Source organism: Hypanus sabinus, chromosome 5, assembly GCF_030144855.1.
Source record: "Hypanus sabinus isolate sHypSab1 chromosome 5, sHypSab1.hap1, whole genome shotgun sequence".
NCBI classification, from domain to species: domain Eukaryota; kingdom Metazoa; phylum Chordata; class Chondrichthyes; order Myliobatiformes; family Dasyatidae; genus Hypanus; species Hypanus sabinus.
The window spans coordinates 184,147,458-184,166,100 of NC_082710.1; the positions used below are offsets into that span (position 1 = coordinate 184,147,458).

The 18,643-nt window shown below is 48.6% G+C and overlaps 1 protein-coding gene across 1 annotated transcript; it reads right to left on the reverse strand.

The window, feature by feature from the left end:
• Positions 1-263: 263 nt before the first annotated feature.
• On the reverse strand, positions 264-18,198 carry LOC132394865 (zinc-binding protein A33-like). Its single transcript, XM_059971273.1, has 6 exons — positions 17,683-18,198; positions 12,986-13,081; positions 12,232-12,465; positions 8,982-9,004; positions 8,778-8,890; positions 264-817 (listed from the first exon to the last, which is right to left on the reverse strand). The coding sequence occupies exons 1-6, from the start codon at positions 18,100-18,102 to the stop codon at positions 264-266; spliced, it is 1,440 nt and encodes a 479-aa protein (XP_059827256.1). The 5' UTR covers positions 18,103-18,198.
• Positions 18,199-18,643: the final 445 nt, after the last annotated feature.

Consider the following 18,643-nt stretch of genomic DNA (forward strand, 5'->3'; position numbering starts at 1 on the left):
CACACACCTCACACATAACGGCAACTACAAAAGACAAATATCAGCAGCTCGTATAAAACACACCGCAGGTCGGGCTGCGTATGTGGAGAGAGACAGAGTTAACACGTAGGTCGATGCACGTTTCCAACTGCCGAAGAGGGGGAAGTTACGGAGGAGAGGGTGGAGACTGAGAGAGAACGGGGGACAGAACCGGTTGTGAAGCCGGCCCAGAGGGGATGGGGGGGGGGGGGGGGTCCCTGTGAAAGGCGGTGACTGGCTTCGTCTTATTCATCGTGAAATTTGACTGGGAGGACTTTCAGCGGTTCCGAATTTTCCCCGTCGTCATTAATGCCCGGGCTGAAGTAAGGAACAAGCCTGTCAGAAAAGGTGTCGGTGAAGGTGTACAGGTGAGCCATATTGTCCACGTTGTAAAAGGACACCTGTCCGGCATCATAGTCCAGGTAGACGCCAATGGCCTTGGGTTTCACAGTTACATTCAGCCGAGTCCTCGGCACCGTCGTCGCTTTGTATTCGTTACCGTTTCGGAGCCAGACAATCCAGTAGCCGGCGTCCGGCGTGGCCGTGGTGTGCCCTTTCCGGCCGATGGATTCCTTGACCACTCCTACGTCCCACTCGGTCTTGCTGCCCACCTGCACCTCCCAGTAGTGCCTGCCGGACGAGAAGGCCTCCGATCCCAGGACGCACACGCAGGTGTCGAACCTCTCGGGGTTGTCGAGAACGTCCTGCTTCATGTCACCGTAAGACACGACCGTCAGGTCGTCGGACAGCAGGAGGCGAGGGTGCGCCGTGCGGTGGTTCAGCGTCAGGTAGGCCGGCACTGACAGAGGGCAAAACAAAAGGCAAAAATCAGAGTGCGCTCCTTCCGCCAGCCGCTTTGATTAACTTACCGACTGGTCTGTATAGCTACGTGTTCAGTTAACAGGTTTATTTTCATTTGACTCAGGGATACCGCACAGAACAGTCCCTTCCGGCCCAATGAGCCCCACCGCCCAGCAATTCCCCCGTGTAATCCTACCTAATCACAGGACAATTGTCAATGGTGCCTCTGGAGTGTGGGAGGAAACGGGGAAAACGAACAAACTCCATACAGGCAGCGGCGGCAATTGAACCCTTGTCACCTGTACTGTAAAGAGTTGTGCCCCCTATCCTAATAATAGGGCAATTCACAGTGACACAGTCTTTGGACTGCGGGAGGAAACCCACACGCTCGCGTGAAGCACCGGTTAATGGAGGCGGCCAGAATTCAGCTGTAAACTCTGACATCGTGTATACCGCGACGTTACCCTGATCCTCCCCATCTATTCTTCTACATCAGACTGCATCAAAATGTAACTTACTACGTTTTATTTCATTTCCAAATCCTCGAGATAATAGAGTAGCCACGGTGGTTATTAATTTTGGGATCTACGTGTCAAGGGGCAAGTCCATCATTTAGCGCACTGTTCCCTCTCAGAAGCGCGGCGGGACAGTGACTGAATTGCTTCCACACATATAACCTTTGTTCCTGCACGGCTGGAGTTCTCTTGTAAGTTAATATAATTTTCAGATTATCCTTATGTAATTTTGCGATCTATGTTAATGTGATTGTAAAATAGCCTGTGATTTATATCATCTATAAACTTTTAAAATGATAAATGGACAACCTTTCCTTTGAAACATTTTAGGTTTCAATGTAGTTACATTGCCAGTGTTTCAGGTTGCCACACTCTTACAAATTGTAACAACAAACACAGAATGGAAGTTGATAGCCCATAGTTACGAAACTGCCAGCCGCTGAACGCGGACCCTGTCTACCGTTGTTATTGTACCCGTCCGTTGTGTTGACGTTGTTCACTTTTGTTCTGAGTTGTGGTTTGTGTTTGTTTGATGTGCATATTGCTGAAATAAACATTTAAAGTTCTGTGCAGTTTTCAGGCCATTAAAAAATTCCCTAATGGTTGGAACCTGCAGCTGTAAATAAAAATTAGAGGGACCAGTGATGAAGAGGTACACGTGTCACCTTTGGCCCTAGTAAACCCTGTACCCCACTCCCACCCCCACCCTGTCCCCAGCACTCACTGTTCATAACTGGGGGAGCACCCTGCTGGTCGCAGATGATGTGGGGCTGATGTAAATTAGAGGGAATGTTTGATAACGAGGCTCAAGTTACACGTCAACTTTTGTAGTGAACTCTGCACCCTCGACTGGCACCTACTGCCCCTGCCACGGCTCACAGACCAGATAACGTGGGGGTGACAAGATTGTCCTGGGACCAGGCTGATCGACTGCATTTTCATCAGAGGTGAAAACTCTGCCCACCCAAACAAGGCAACTGGACGGGACTGAACCTTCTCCCACACTCTGCCTTCATACGTGAGAGGAGTGTTCAACTGGCGATGATACAACGAGCCCCCTGTCTTACTCACAGGTAGAGAACTGGGTGAAATTATTACAGCACGAGGCTGACCCTTCTCACTCAGTGAGTCAGGCAGGCAAGAAGCTTAACACCAAGTAATTCAATACACCAGACGCAAGGGAGGAAGCTTCTGACGGTGACCTGGGGGTTGGCCCGTTAATTGATTGCTGTGAATTGCCCAGAGGGTGTGGGTGGGGTGGGATGGAAGGGGGAGGGGGGAGAGGTGAGAAGATGCAGAGCATAAAAGTAAATATAGGACTGGGTGATTGGGTGGCCAGACCAGACTCGTTGGGCTGAAAGGCCTGTTTCTGCATTGCAATTCTAGGATATTCCTGCAAAAGTGTGTCCTGCCTTGAATTTGCCGACGTGAGGGGGCATAACTTTAAGGTGATCGGGGGGGGGGGGGGGTACAGGGGGAATGTCAGAGGTAGGGTCTTTTATACAGAGAGTGGCAAGTACATTGAATGTACATTAGGGACATTTAAGAAACTCTTAGATAGGCAGAAGGATGATAGGAAAATAGAGGGCTATATACCCACACCCGCTCTACACACAAAATGCTGGAGGAACTCTGCAGGTCAGGCAACATCTATGGAAATGAATAAACTGCTAACAATTCAGGCCAAACTCCTTCAGGGCTGGAGAGGAAGGCGGGGTGCAATTGCAGAATGAAAAGGGGGGGAGGGGGCAGAGGACAAGCTAGAAGGTGATAGGTGAGGGCCGGAATCAGAGCCCCTCAGTGGGAGGCAAGGGTTAGATGGGGCTTCGGCAGTTAAATGGTTGGCACAACATTGTGGGCGGAAAGCCTATACTGTTCCGTTCTGTCCAATGTACACACTGAAGAGAGGGGGGTATCAATGTTTGCCTGGCCTTTGGTGGGGGTCTGTAGCCGAGTGCCAGTGCCCCCAACTCTGCCACCCAGAGCAGAGTTCCTTCAGTGCCTGGAAAGAAGAGGAGAGGGGTTAAAGTCTTGGTTAGAGACAGGACATTTGAAGATAAATGGATGTCTCTGAGAATGAACAAAACCCAAATGAGATATTTGGAGGCGGGGTTCACGGATCACGTGGCCGAGTGATGGCTGGGAAAATCCTAAGAGTAGCAAGGAGTAAACCCAACAGGAATGGAAAGCTGTGATGTGATGAGCTGCTGCTTCGTTCAGAACCAGAATCAGGTTTAATATCACTGGCATATGGCAGCTCCCACTCCTGCCCTTCATTAGCTCCTGACACATGACACTGTCCTGTCCAATCCCCACAGCAATTTACAGAACTCTTTTCACCATTGAGGTTCGGTCCTGGCTCTGGAGCTGGACACGGGTGGTGATGGTGGGAACTTGGGGGTCGACACAGCGTCCCACTACTCGCCTCCTCATGGTTCACTGTTTTCACCTTGGGAAAAAAATCAAAAGCCGCATCTTTCTCCCCAACAGTATCCAGGATACAGGAGCAGAAGTAGGCCATTTGGCCCATCAATTCTGTTCCGCTATTCAATCATGGGCTGATCCTATTCTTCCAGTCATCCCCACTCCCCTGCCTTCTCCCCATACCCTTTGATGCCCTGGCTAATCAAGAACCTATCTATTTCTGCCTTAAACACACCCAATGACTTGGCCTCCACAGCTGCTCGTGGCAACAAATTCCACAGATTTACCACCCTCTGACTAAAGTAATTTCTCTGCATCTCAGTTCTAAATGGACGTCCTTCAAACCTGAAGTCATGCCCTCTTGTCCTAGACTCCCCTACTATGGAAAATAACTGTGCCATATCTAATCCGTTCAGGTATTTTAACATTTGGAATGTTTCTACGATATCCCCCCTCATTCTCCTGAACTCCAGGGAATACAGCCCAAGAGCTGCCAGACATTCCTCATACGGTAACCCTTTCATTCCTGGAATCATTCTTGTGAATCTTCTCTGAACCCCCTCCAATGTCAGTATAACCTTTTTAAAATAAGGAGCCCAACAGTGCACACAATACTCCAAGTGTGGTCTCACGAGTGCCTTATAGAGCCTCAACATCCCATCCCTGCTCCTATATTCCAGAAATGAATGCCAACATTGCATTCGCCTTCTTCACCACCGACTCAACCTGGAGGTTAACCTTTAAGGTATCCTGCACAAGGACTCCCAAGTCCCTTTGCATCTTTGCATTTTGAATTCTCTCACCATCTAAATAATAGCCTACCCGTTTATTTCTTCCACCAAAGTGCATGACCATACACTTTCCAAAGTTGTATTTCATTTGCCACTTCCTTGCCCATTCACCTAAACTAGCTAGATCTCTCTGCAGGCTCTCTGTTTCCTCAACACTACCTGCTCCTCCACCTTTCTTGGCATCAATGGCAAATTTAGCCACAAATCCACTAATCCCATAGTCCAAATCATTGGCAGACATCGTAAAAAGCAATGGTCCTAACAGCAACCCCTGTGGAACTCCACTGGTAATGGACAGCCAGCCAGAAGAGGATCCCTTTATTCCCACTCCCTGTTTTCTGCCGACCAGCCAATGCTCCACCCACGCTCGTAACTTCCCTGCAATTCCATGGGACCTTATCTTGCTAAGCAGCCTCATTTACAGCACCTTGTCAAAGGCTTTCAGAAAATCCAAGTACACCACATCTCCTTTGTCTACCCCGCTTGTAATTTCCTCCAAGGAATTGCAGTAAGTTTGTCAGGTAGGATTTTCCTTTCAGGAAACCATGCTGGCTTTACATACCTTGTCATGTGTGTCCAGGCACTCTGTAATCTCATCCCTAACAATCAATTCCAACAACTTCCCAACCACTGATGTCAAGCGAACAGGTCTATAGTTTCCTTTCTGCTTCCTCCCACCCTTCTTAAATGGCGGAGTAACATTTGCAATTTTCCAGTCATCTGGCACAATGCCAGAATCCGTCAATCCTTGAAAGATCATCGTTAACGCCTCCGCAATCTTTCCGGCTACTTCCTGCAGAACTCAAGGCTGCATCCCATCAGGTCCAGGAGATTTATCCACCATCAGACCATTGAGCTTCCTGAGCACCTTCTCAGTTGTAACTTTCACTGCACATACTTCACTTCCCTGACACTCTTGAATGTCCGGTGTACTGCAGATGTCTTCCACTGTGAAGACTGATGTAAAATACGCATTCAGTTCCTCTGCCATCTCTGTGTCTCTCATTACAATATCTCCAGCATCATTTCGTATTGGTCCTATATCATCCCTCGACTTTCTTTTACCCTTTATGTCCTTAAAAATGCTTTTAGTTTCTTCTTTGACATTTGTCACCAGCTTCCTTTCATAATTCATCTTTTCCTTCCGAGTGACCTTCCCAGCTTCCTTCTGCAAGTAGGAACAAACTGAATTCCTCCGGAGCACTGCTCCAGTTCCACCCACCCCCAACCCCACTGCCCATGTAGACCTCTAGGCATTATCCCTCCTTGGAACATTTTAATTTTAATTCCTGCCCTCATTCCTGTTCCAACATGTTGGTCCATGTCCTTTTCTTCTACCACAATGAGGACACCTTCAGGGTTGAGGACCGACGCTTTGTATTCTGTCTGGGTATCTCCAACCTGATGGCATGAGTACGGACTTCTTCTGGTATTTTTACCCTCCACATTCCCTCTTCTTCTATTGCCCACTCTGACCTCTTACCTCTTCTCACATGTCAAACACCACCCCCTAGTGCCCCTCCTCCTTCCCTTTCTCCTGTAGTCCACTCTCTTCTCCTATCGGATACCTTCCTCTCCAGCCCCTTCCCTTTCTCCTGTAGTCCACTCTCTTCTCCTATTGGATTCCTTCCTCTCCAGCCCCTTCCCTTTCTCCTGTAGTCCACTCTCTTCTCCTATTGGATTCCTTCCTCTCCAGCCCCTTCCCTTTCTCCTGTAGTCCACTCTCTTCTCCTATTGGATTCCTTCCTCTCCAGCCCCTTCCCTTTCTCCTGTAGTCCACTCTCTTCTCCTATCGGATTCCTTCCTCTCCAGCCCCTTCCCTTTCTCACCCAGCTGGCTTCACCTATCACCTTCTAACTTGTACTTCTCCCCTCCCCTGCCCATTTTTAAATTCTGGGATCTTCCCCCTTCCTTTCCAGTCCCAGTGAAGGTCTTGGCCTGAAACATTGACTGTTAATTCATCTCCACAGATGCTGCCTGACCTGCAGAGTTCCTCCAGCATTGTGTGTGTGTTGTCCTCGTCTATTGTCTCGTTCTTCATGGATGTTACATCTTTGCTCGATTTCAACTTCCCAAAGCTCGCAACTTCACAGGTAAAAAACATATATATAGGTTATCACTTCCTTCATCTTTCTCCCCTTCCTATAACTGAACAGTATGTGTTCTTAGAATGGTAGCAAAGAACTGGACAGTACAGATCCTTTGGAACACAGTGGCGTGCCAACATGTTAAACTACTTTAAGATCTTTTTCTCTTCCATTTTTCTATCATCCATGTGCCTGAAAGTCCCGACCTCTGATATCCCCTCTATACCTTCCTCCAGTCACTTAAAGTTATGTCCCCTTGTATTAGCCATTTCCACTCTGGGATAAAAAGACTAACTGTCCACACAAACAACGCCTCTTACCATCTTGTACACCTCTATCACGTCACCTCTCATCCTCCTTCACTTCAAAGAGAAAAGCCCTGGCTCGCCCAACCTTTCTTCATGCGTCCACTTTCTCACCCCTTACCCGCTCTGCAGTTTGAAAACATTTATTTCTTTGGTTTCTTTGCTTCTCCAGCCCTGTAGATAAAGTTCATCTCAATTTGATGAATGGGTATCAAACTGAAAGGATAACTCTGTTTCCCAACCCAAGTGGGCATCTCTGGCATCTCTGATTTATTTTTGGGAGTGGCATGATAACAGTGAGGTTAGTACAAGGCTTTACAGTACCAGCAACTTGGGTTCAATTCCCGCCGCTGTCTGTAAGGCTGTTCTCCCCGTGACCACGTGGGTTTGCTCCCACATCCCATGGACGGACTGGTGAGTAGGTTAACTGGTCACTTTGGTGGACTTGGATGGAGCAGGGCTCACTAGGCCAGAAGGGCTGTTACCATGCTGTGTCTCTAAATTAAATACAACAAAAATATTTGAACTGACATAGTACCTAACCAGGCCCTTTGGCCCATCTACTCTATGCTGGACCATTACAACTACTTAGTCCCATTGACCTGCATCCAGCCCAAAGCCCTCCATACCCGTCCTGTCCATCTAATTTTTTCTTAAATGGTGAAATGAACCCCCCCCCCCCACCGTCCACCACTTCCTCTGGCAGCTTGTTCCACACTCTCACCACCCTCTGAGTGAAGAAGTTTCCCCTTAAGTGTTCCACTTTTTGTATAGTTGTCGTACCTCAGGGGAAAGAGCCTGTGTGCTGTTACCCTCTCTATACCCTGAATTTTCTACACCTTTATCAAATCTCCCCTCAATTTTCTATGTTCCAGGAAATAAAGCCCTAAACTGTTCAATATTTCCTTATAACTCACGTCCTCAAGTCTTGGCACATCCTTGTAAATTTTCTCTGAACTCTTTCAATCTTTCTTGCATCTTTCCTGCAGGTAGTTGACTAAAATTTCACACTATGCTCCAGATTAGGACTCACCATCTTCAAAATATTATTCCAACTTATACAACTTCAACATAAAATTATCTTCTAGAAGTCATCTCTTCTTCATCGCCACTGTGCCCAAATCCTGAACTCGCTCTCCTGTAACAATTTTCTGATCAGAAGAGCAGCAACGATCTGGGCAGCTGCTCTCTGCCATCTCTCAAGGGTAACTAAGGATGCGCAATAAATGCTGGCATTGGCAGAGATGCCTTCAACCGTAAGTCATGAGAAGTCAAGTTTCCAGCTTCTCTTGAAGTTATGGTGCTGGTGGGTGGGCAGCGTGGGCTGTTTGTCCCATTCCCATCAGGGAGGAGGCTACGTAGCATCCAGGACCACCAAAGTCACTTTCTCAAAGCAGTAAGGCTAATGAACACCTCCACCCACTAACCCATCCCTCCACACCTCCGAACACCACTACTTTATCATTTCCTGTCAGACTCGCCTTATGGACAGACGATCAATCAATGTGTACAATCTATCTTCTGTATTTATATTCATTGTGTCTTTTTATTACTATTGTGTTCTTTATCTTCTTGTGGATTTTCTGGTGTTGCACCATATTGAGAGTAACAATTATTTCATGCTTGTTTATATTTGTGTACCGGAAATGACATTGAATGATCTGGAATGTTGATTAGGCTGGGGTTAGAACAGGTGGGTTGCTGGGTGGTGCAGCTTGTTAGGCCGAAGGGCCTGTTCTGCACCGAGTCACAAAATAAATAAAGTGGTTCCTGAGCACAATCCGTGTTGAAGACTTGCTGCATTGGTTAATCTAATGGATAGAAAAACTTCCTTACCAGGATTAATAACATCTATAACTTGTTTCCAAACTCTATATTGCACAGGTCCTTGGAATAAACTGCCGGGCAGGTTTTCTTCCATTATCGTTGGCTGGTAACTGTCTTCAGTACTGGTGTGAATACAAGATAGGTGAGATTAGCGGATGAAGTGCTCCCATCTGTCACTTAATTTTTGCCAGTCCAGTGGAGAAAATGTCATACCTTTTGACATCCAGAGGAGCCTCCTGGAGGGAAAATAAAACTGGGATTTAGTGGTGGTGAAGAAAGGCACTGCCTTTTATTTTTTAAATTGTTTATTTTATTAATTGTACAAGGCATTGGTAAGGCTGAATTTGGAGTATTGTGTACAGTTCTGGTCACCGAATTATAGGAAAGATGTCAACAAAATAGAGACAGTACAGAGGAGATTTACTAGAATGTTACCTGGGTTTCAGCACCCAAGTTACAGAGAAAGGTTGAACAAGTTAGGTCTTTATTCTTTGGAGCATAGAAGGTTGAGGGGGGATTTGATAGAGGTATTTAAAATAATGAGGGGGATAGATCGAGTTGATGTGGATAGGCTTTTTCCATTGAGAGTAGGGGAGATTCAAACAAGAGGACACGATTTGAGAGTTAGAGGGCAAAAGTTTAAGGGTAACACGAGGGGGACTTTTTTTACTCAGAGAGTGGTAGCTGTGTGGAATGAGCTTCCAGTAGAAGTGGTAGAGGCAGATTTGGTGTTGTCATTTAAAGTAAGATTGGATAGGTATATGGACAGGAAAGGAATGGAGGGTTATGGGCTGAGTGCGGGCCGGTGGGACTAGGTGAGAGTGAGCGTCAGCACAGACTAGAAGGGCCGAGATGGCCTGTTTCCGTGTTGTAATTGTTTTGTAAAACCAGAAGACATGGGAGCAGAATTAGGCCATTCAGCCCATCGGTCTACTCCACCACTCTATCATGACTGATTTATTATCCCTCTCAACCCCATTCACCCACCTTTGATTCTCTGACTAATCAAGAACCTACCAACCTCCACTTTAAATATACCCAATGACTTATCCTCCAAAACTGTCCGTGGCAGTGAATTCCACGGATCCACTACTGTCTGGCTGAAGAAATTCCTCATCTCTGTTCCAAATAGATGACCCTCTATTCTGAGTCTGTGCCCTCTGGTCCTAGATTTCCCCATTATTGGAAACATCATATCTACAGCCATTCTATTCAAGTTTGTTTATGTCATTACCAGTACACAAGTGTAACAGAGAATGAAATAGTTGTTATTCTGGATCCAACACAGCACAAGAAACACAATAAGATGAGGAAAATAATGAAAAAAAAAGTTAAATATAAGTACATAAGTTAGCTTGATTGCATGTCCATAAAGTGACACGAGGCACAGGAGTGTCTGTGCATAAGGTGACTAACAAGAAATTTTATAGTAGTGGTTGTTGGGGGTGTGGTGGGTGGGTTAGTGGGTGGAGGTGTTGATCAGCCTCACTCCTTGGGGAAAGCAAACGTGTTTGTGTCTGGTGGTCCTGACGTGGATGCTAAGTAGCCTCCTCCCTGATGGGAGAGGGACAATCAGTCCATGAGCAGGGTGGGTGGGATCCTTCATGATGTTACTGGCACCTTTCTCTATATCTGTCCTTGATGGTGGGTAGGCTGGTTCTGGTGATGCGTTGGGCAATTTAGACTACCCATTGTCGAGCCCTCCTGTCTGCTGCAGTGCCGTTTCCGTTGATGCAGCTTGTCAGGATGCTCTCTACTGCACATCTGTAGAATGACCATAAGATATAAGGGCAGAATTAGGCCATTTGGCCCATCGAGTCTGCTCCATCATTTCATCATGGTCGATCAAATTTTCCTCTCAGTCCCAATCTCCCCATACCGTTTCATGTGCTGACCAGTCAAGAATCTACCGAGCTCTACCTTAAACATACATAAAGACTTGGTCTCCACATCGGCATGGGGCAAAGAATTCCACAGATTCACCACTCTCTGGCTAAAGAAATTCCTCCTCATCTCCATTCTGAATGGACACCCCTCTATTCGGAGGCTGTGTCCTTTGGGCCCCCCCCCCACCATAGAAAACATCTTCTCCACATCCACTCTATCAAGACCTTTCACCGTTCGATGGTTTTCAATGAGGTTACCGCACTATGCCCAGAGCCATCAAACGTTCTTCACATGACAGGCTATTCACTCCTGGACTGATTCTGGTGACACTGGTATAGATGTGTAAAGCTCAGCTCTCCTCGGAAAGCAGAGGTGTTGTATCAAACAGCTGCGTTTGTGTTGAGCTGGTCACACACTTTACAAAGCGGGTCACGGGAAACTGCACGGTTTGAATGCAGACACAGTGTCACCGCACGGAACAACCCCAGGGAGCAGCACCGCCCGGCAACCCAGCCATTTAGTACTGGCCTAATCACAGGACAATTTACAATGACCAATTAACCTACTGACTGTCGGAGGGAGGCCATGCAGTGTACGAGGAGGAACCCTGATACCCCAAGCTGTAAAAGGGTCATGCTAACTATTGTAGTTACCCTTAAGAAGCTACCGTGCCACTTGTGTTTTTATAGAGCCGTTCACACCATTGACAAAGTGACTGATGAGAAATGAGGGACCGCACTGCTGGGATGCCATCGGCTTAAGGAGAGGAAACGTCACGTCACCCAATGTTAGTAACATTGATTAAGCTATATATTTTGATCAGTGCCGACTGCCTGCCTCTCCATCTCAAAGTATCTGACAACCACTCGACAGGGAATCGCCGATGGTGTGGCATCCGCTCCACATCCCCCGGCACTGCCCATCTGCAGCGCGGCGCCCCCTCGGCACCGCCTAGTGAACTTCAGCCTAGATCATTTGCTTCTTGCAATGCCCGCTCAGAGCCCCGCCACTCTGAAACATACGGACCCCAGAATTACTTTGTCTATTGAAACATTTTTGACAACCCGACGTCCTAAGGAAGAGGCTACCATTGATTCAATCATTGAACGTTTCAACGCTGTACAAGCCGTTCGGCCTACAATGATATGCTAAACTTTTAACCTACTCTAAAATCAATCTAACCCTTACCTGCTCTATTTTTCTATCATCCTATCTTAAGCGTCTCTTAAACGTCCCCAATGCATCTGCCTCTACCATTATCCCGGGCAGCGCGTTACAAGTACCCGCCATTCTGGGTAAAGAGAGAACTGAGACACCCCGTACTCCAATCTATGCCTCAATCAAGTCACCTAATATCCTCCTCATCTCCAAAGAGAACAACCCGAGCTCGCTCATCTTTCCTTCCCAAGACACGGTCTCTAACCCAGGCAGACTCCTGGTGGTTGCTGGCGGCCGATTCTCCCCACACTGCGTACGTCATGTAAATATCGGCGTGTCTCGGCCCTCACTGTCCATTTGTAGAGCTGCCCACAAATTACTCTGCGGACGTACACCACCGGCGCGGCGAGAGGCTAACCTTCAGCATGGTGTAGACATCCTGGTGTTCCAGCCGCTTCTGTGTGCTCGTCAGCACCTGCTGCGTGCGGTTCAGGTGATCCCGGATCTTGCGGAGGTTCGCCTCCATCCTGGTGAGGATGCCACCCTCTTGCGCCGTGAGGTCGTTGAAGAGGTATTGCTGCTTCTCGTCCAGAGCACTGTGCATTTTGGAAAACTCACTGGTGATGTTGCTGTGCAGTTTATTCGACAAGTCCTGTGGGGAGGGAAACAAGAGTCTGTAACCCACGCCAGAACACACGGGCTGCTGCAGATGCCAGGGATCCAGAGCGACACACAACATGCTGGAAGAATTCAGCAGGAATTCAGCGTCGTTGGAAATTAATTAACGGTCTAATCTTCCGACCGAGACTGAGCTGGAAACCGAGGGGGGAAGGTCAGAATAAGGTAAAAGGTGATAGGAGAGGCCGGGTGGGTGGTGGAGGGGTGAAGTAAGGAGCTGTGAGGTAATGAGGAAAGGGGGTGGAAAAGATAGGAGAGGAGAGTGGGCCATGGGAGAAAGGGAAGGAGAAGGAGATGAACAGGCAAGGAGAAGAGGTAAGAGGCTAGAGTGGGGAAGAGAAGACAACTGCAGATGAAGGGGGAAAAACTACCAGAAGTTAGAGAAATGGATATTCATACCATGAGGTTAGAGGCTATCTACACAGAATATAATGCGTTCTCCGCCAACCCGAGAGAGGCGGCCGTGGAACGAAGGCCAGGCCGGAGGACTCTACCTTGATCTCTGCGATCTTCTCTAGTTGCTTAACCTCAAACTCATGGTAGTAACTCCTCTTCTGCTGCAGGGAGTTGAGGCGCAGCTTCAGTTTACCCTACAAGGACAGCAGAGAAATCAGCGTGACGAGACGTGTGATTGGAATGAACCGGCCAATATCAGACTTCAGATTCATTTTACCCAACGACAGTGGAGGGATCACGGCGGTGTGATCTGTGATCGGAATGACCCGAGTAGATACCAGATTTCAGACTGACTTCTTCATCACACATACACGGTGAAATGCTTCATTTGCTTTAGGGACCAAAACACTACGAATGTGCTGGGGGCGGGGGCAGCCCGCAAATCTTTATTAGTCGCGACATTGAGTTGAAAAGTCGGGAAGTCACTTTGCAACTCTACGAAACTCTGGTGAGGCCACATCTGGGATATTGCACACGGTTCCGGTCAGCCCACGGAGGAGGGATGTTGGGGCTTTGGAGAGGGTGAAGACGTTTTACCAGGATGCTGCCTGGTTTAGCGGGCATGAGCTACAGCGAGACTTGGGTTGTTTTCTGTGGAGTGGCAGAGGCTGAGGGGGGAGCTGATGGAGGTTTATAAGATCGGGGAGACGCAGATAGACAGGATCTTTGTCCCAGGGTTGACATGCCTAAAACCTAGAGGGTGTGCATTTATGGTGAGGGGTAGTATGTTCAAACATAATGTGGGGGGCAAGTTGCTGTTGTCCTTACTCACAGAGTGGTGGCTGCTTCAATGCGTTGCCTGGGGAGGTGGCAGAAGCAGATACCTTACGCACTTTGTAGGGATGTTTCGATAGGCACGTGAATGTGAGGGAAATGGAGCGATAGGGGCATTGTGCAGTCAGGGGATCCGTTTAGTTGGCCACTTGATCTCTAATGTAGTGGTTCTGCACAACATCCCGGGCTATACTGTTCTATTGTGCCACCACACCCACCAACACAGCAGGTCCACACGGTTCAGCAGGACAAGCGACAGCAAAATAAAGTTCAAAGTAAATTTATTATCAATTCTGTCACCATACACAACAATGGGCTTCATTTTTCTTGTTGGACTATACAGTAAATCCAAGAAACACAATCGAAGCAATGGAAGTTCACATCCAATGGGCTGGACAAACAACCAATGTGCAAGGACATATAATAATAATAATAATAAATATATCAACAATAAATATTGAGAACATGATGGAGGGTTCTTGATAGAGAGTCATGGGTGGTGAGAACAGTTCAGTGATGGGGCAAGGGAAGTTCTCCCCTCTGGTTCAAAAGGCTGAGGGATAATAACTGTTCCTGAACCTGGTGCGGTGCGTCCTGGGGCTCCTGTACCTCCTGCCTGATCGTGGCAGATGTGAGACGAGAGCATGGCCTGGGTGGTGCTTCCTGCTGACTGAGGGGTAATAACTGTTCCTGAACCTGCTGCGGTGAGTCCTGAGGCTCCTGTACCTCCTGCCTGATCGTGGCAGATGTGAGACGAGAGCATGGCCTGAATGGTGGTTCCTGCTGGTTGTGGACTGATAACTGTTCCTGAACCTGGTGGTGTGGGTCCTGAGGCTCCTGTACCTCCTGCTTGATGGTGGCAGCAGTGAGACGAGAGCGTGTCCTGGATGGTGGTTCCTTCTGGTCGAGGGGTAATAACTCTCCCTGAACCTGGTGGTGTGGGTCCTGAGGCTCCTGTACCTCCTGCCTGATGGCGGCTGCAGTGAGACGAGAGCATGGCCTGGGTGGTGAGGGGTTCCTGATGATGGATGCTGCTTCCTGTGACAACACTCAAAGTAGATGTGTTCAATGGGGGTGAGGGCTTTACCTGTGATGGACCGGGTCATATCCACGCCTTCTCCCACCCTTCCACTGCCAACACAAACACAGGCCTCCAGCCCCAGGACAAGCTGTCTCTGGGCTTCCAACCTCCACACCCCGGGTGGGTGAGACTGGGGATGCTGGCACCTTTTGTGAAAGAAGGTTGGGGGTCAACGAGAAGAGAGCAGGGTGAGTGGGATGAACTCAGTGGTGGGAGGAGTTGGCAGGACCAGGGACACTGATTTAAACTGAAGGATGAAAGTTTCGATCTGGAAAGGGGAGAAGTGAGAGTCGAGAAGAAACCTTTTTGCCTGGTCTGGGACACGCTCTACGCAGGTGAGTCGGGAGGAGAGGAGTAGAGGCTTTGAAGGACTGCCATTTTTTTAAAAAATATAAAACTACAAACTTTTTTTTCCACTCACAAAATACAAATATCAAGGGTTTACAAGACAGTGAACCATTTCAAATTAAAATATGATCACTACCGCCTATAAAACAATCAATTCCAGAGGGTGGGGTGTGGTGGAGGCTCTGTTTGCGCAGACCATCATGATGTCTTCTCCAAGGACATTTGGGCACAAGTGTAACCCCAGAAGAGGGATAAGCATTTTGCTCAGACAGAACCCTCGACTGCTCACTGTCTGGACCCACAAATGCTCATCTTGACCAGACCCAACAGCATACCCACCTGGTGACCCGTTTCACCCCCGCTCCCCAATTCTGTACTGGGTGCCCATTTATCCAGAGCGTGGGGTGAAGTACAACCAAAACTTGAGGAACAGCCCCTTCCGATAGTCAAATAGGGGCTGAACCTCACACACTTCATGTAAATGTGGTGCGCTGACTCCTCCCGGCCACAGAACGGACAAGTGGACAGGGCACTTGTAGGACCGCCTGTCGCTAATGACACAGTTGGAAGCAATGAACACATACATCGTTTTTAATTTTATATAGAAATGTATAAAATCTGGGAAAATTACAGCGTAGAAGGCCATTCAGCCCATCATGTGTGTTAAATTGTTGTAAACACAAACCTGTCTTGTTCCCAGTCCATGGCTCACGGCCCTGCAGGCAAGTCAGGACATGCTCCATCCTGGAACAATTTAACTGCCTCCACAGGTGAAGTGGTTCAAGTTCAGCTGTAAGTCTCCATACCCCGGTCACTGGCCCTCCACTGTGGGAAGCCAATCCCCAAATTCTGAATTTATCATACCTCCACCTCATGGATTCCTGACAATGTGACAGGGTGGGTAATTGTGGGGAACAGCTGGGAAAGAAGGAGAAGGGAGCAGACTGTTGGTTCTAGATGGCACGAAGAATGCACGGAACAGAGCGAATGGCCTCCTCGCTGTCTCTGTGTCTGCGTCTTGGAACATAGAACAGTACAGCACAGTACTGGCCCTTCAGCCCGCAATGTTGTGCCAGCCGTTTTTCTTACTCTCTGAGATATATTCTTCCATTATTTTTCATCCATGTGTCTGCTGATGACAGCAAGAGTGAAGGTGCAGAAGTCACAGAGGAAGGTTTTCAAAGCTTGCAGTAGGATCTGGACCAGCTGGAAAATGGGCTGAAAATTTTAACGCAGACAAGTACGAGGTGTCTTTGTTACGACCAACTAGAGTAAGTCTTACCCGTGAAAGCGGCGTCACGTGGAGATAGGGTTATAAAGAGAGCTTTTGGCACATCGGCCTTCATAAAGCAAAGTATGGAGTACAGGAGTTGGGATGTTATGCTCAAGTTGTACAAGGCGCTGGTGAGGCCCAAGTTGGAGTAATGTGTGCAGTTTTGGTCACCTACCTACGGGAAAGATGTAAATAAGATTGAAAGAGTACAGGGAAAGTTTACACGGATTTTGCCAGGATTTGAGGACCAGAATAGGTTCGGACTGTATTTCCTAAAGAGAGGAGAATAAGGGAAGATTTGATGGAGGGGTACAGACAGAGTAAATGCAAGCAGACTCCTTCCACGGAGGTTGGGCGAAACTAGTATTAGAGGTCATAGGTTAAAGATGAAAGGTGAAATGTTGAGGTGAACGTCTTCACTCAGAGAGTAGTGAGAGTGTGGAACGAGCTGCCAGTGAGATGTTGGTTCGATTTCAATATTTAAGAGAAATTTGGATAGGTGCACGGACAGGAGAGCTGTGGTCCAGATGGAGGTCGATGGGACGAGGCAGGATAACAGTACATGATGGAGGGAAGGTCCCAACTCCATGACTCCGCGTGTCGCGAATACACGCGTTTGCCTTTACTATCACTCTGGGCATAGCGTTCCACGCACCTATTACTGTAAAAAAACTACTTCTGGCTCCCCTCCCCTTTACTGTCCTCCAATCACCTTAGCATTATGCTCCTGTCCTAATAGCCGTTTCCGTCCTGGGGGTAAAATCTGACTGTCCTCTCGATCTATGCCTCTTATCATCCTGTCCATCTCTATCAAGACGCATTTTGCTCCAAAGAGAGAAACAGTAGCTTGTTCACCCTGACCCTGTTCTCCAGTCCATGCAATATCTCCCAGCTGAAGTTTCCGTGTCCTTCCTATAACGAGGCGAGCAGAACCGAACACAAGTTTCATAGAGTTGCAACATTACCTCATGGCTCCCGTACTCCGCTTCCCAAGTTCAGAAACATCCCGTCATGGCTCCTGAACCTCCCCCACGCCCCCCCTCCCCCATCATCTTGCGGCCCGGACCACAAGATCCACTTTGTTCTCCCACAGTGCTAACAATCCTGCCATTAACCCCGCATTTTCCTCCAGGTTCGGCCTTCCAAATGGTATCCCTTCACACTATCCCAGATGGAACTCCTCAACCCGGCTCTGTATCCTGTCAACGTCCCGCCGTAACCTTCCGCAAACTCTGCACTACCCACACCGGCGATCTTACCTTGTAGATCTCCACCGCCTCGGTGATGAGCATGAAGTTGTGCGCCTTGTGGCTGCGGCCGTCACGCCTGTCCAGGCACATCACGCAGATCAGCTTCTTGTCGGTCTCGCAGAACAGTTTGAGCTCCTCTTCGTGGTCAGTGCAGTAAAGTCTGTTGCTCTTGACTTTCATACTGAGGGAGACGCTCCGGCTCTTCTTCACCAGCTTATTCAGGGCTCGGTTGGGCTTGAGGCTTCTGTCCCGGAAGATCTGACTGCACTCGGGACATTGCACTCTCTGCTCCACCTCCCACTTCTTGCTGATGCACGCCCGGCAGAAGTCGTGCCCGCAGTCCAAGATCACGGGGTCGGAGTATAGCTGCCGGCACAGAGGGCAGTTCAGCTCATCCTCCAGACTGAGCGTCGTGTGGCCCGAAGCCATTCTGCCCACTTACGCCGCCGGCTGCATGGACTTCCCGAGCGCTCACTGCAGTTCGGGCGAACAGCAAACGGGGATTCCGCCCTGTCCCGCAATATTCCCGCTCAGGCTTCTAGGCCACCGAATATGGACTGCAATGCGCACTGAGTGATCTTGAATCCCGAGGGAGAAGTCAGCCCCTTGCCAGGAGGAACCATGCCTGCAGTCCCTGGATGCTTATGGAACAGCGCTCGCCGGCTCAGATCTGCTTTCCCCCAGACCCCGCCCTCGAGTAATCTTCAGCCAATAGATTATCGCGTACGGTACTCTCAAGTAGGAAAATGGGAGGGAAGGGTTGGAGCAGGTTAAAAGGTCGGCACGTCGTTGTGGGCCGAAGGGCCGCCTAGCTATCAAAGGGACGCGGAAGCTCGCACCGTCTGGCAGCGGTAACAGCTTCCCCCTCTTCCCGGAGAGCAAGACTGTGGGCGAGTTAACAGATGCGCCGGGGACAGTGAGCGGATAGATCACAGGAGGAGCGCTTCCGAGGGACGAGGACTGACCGATC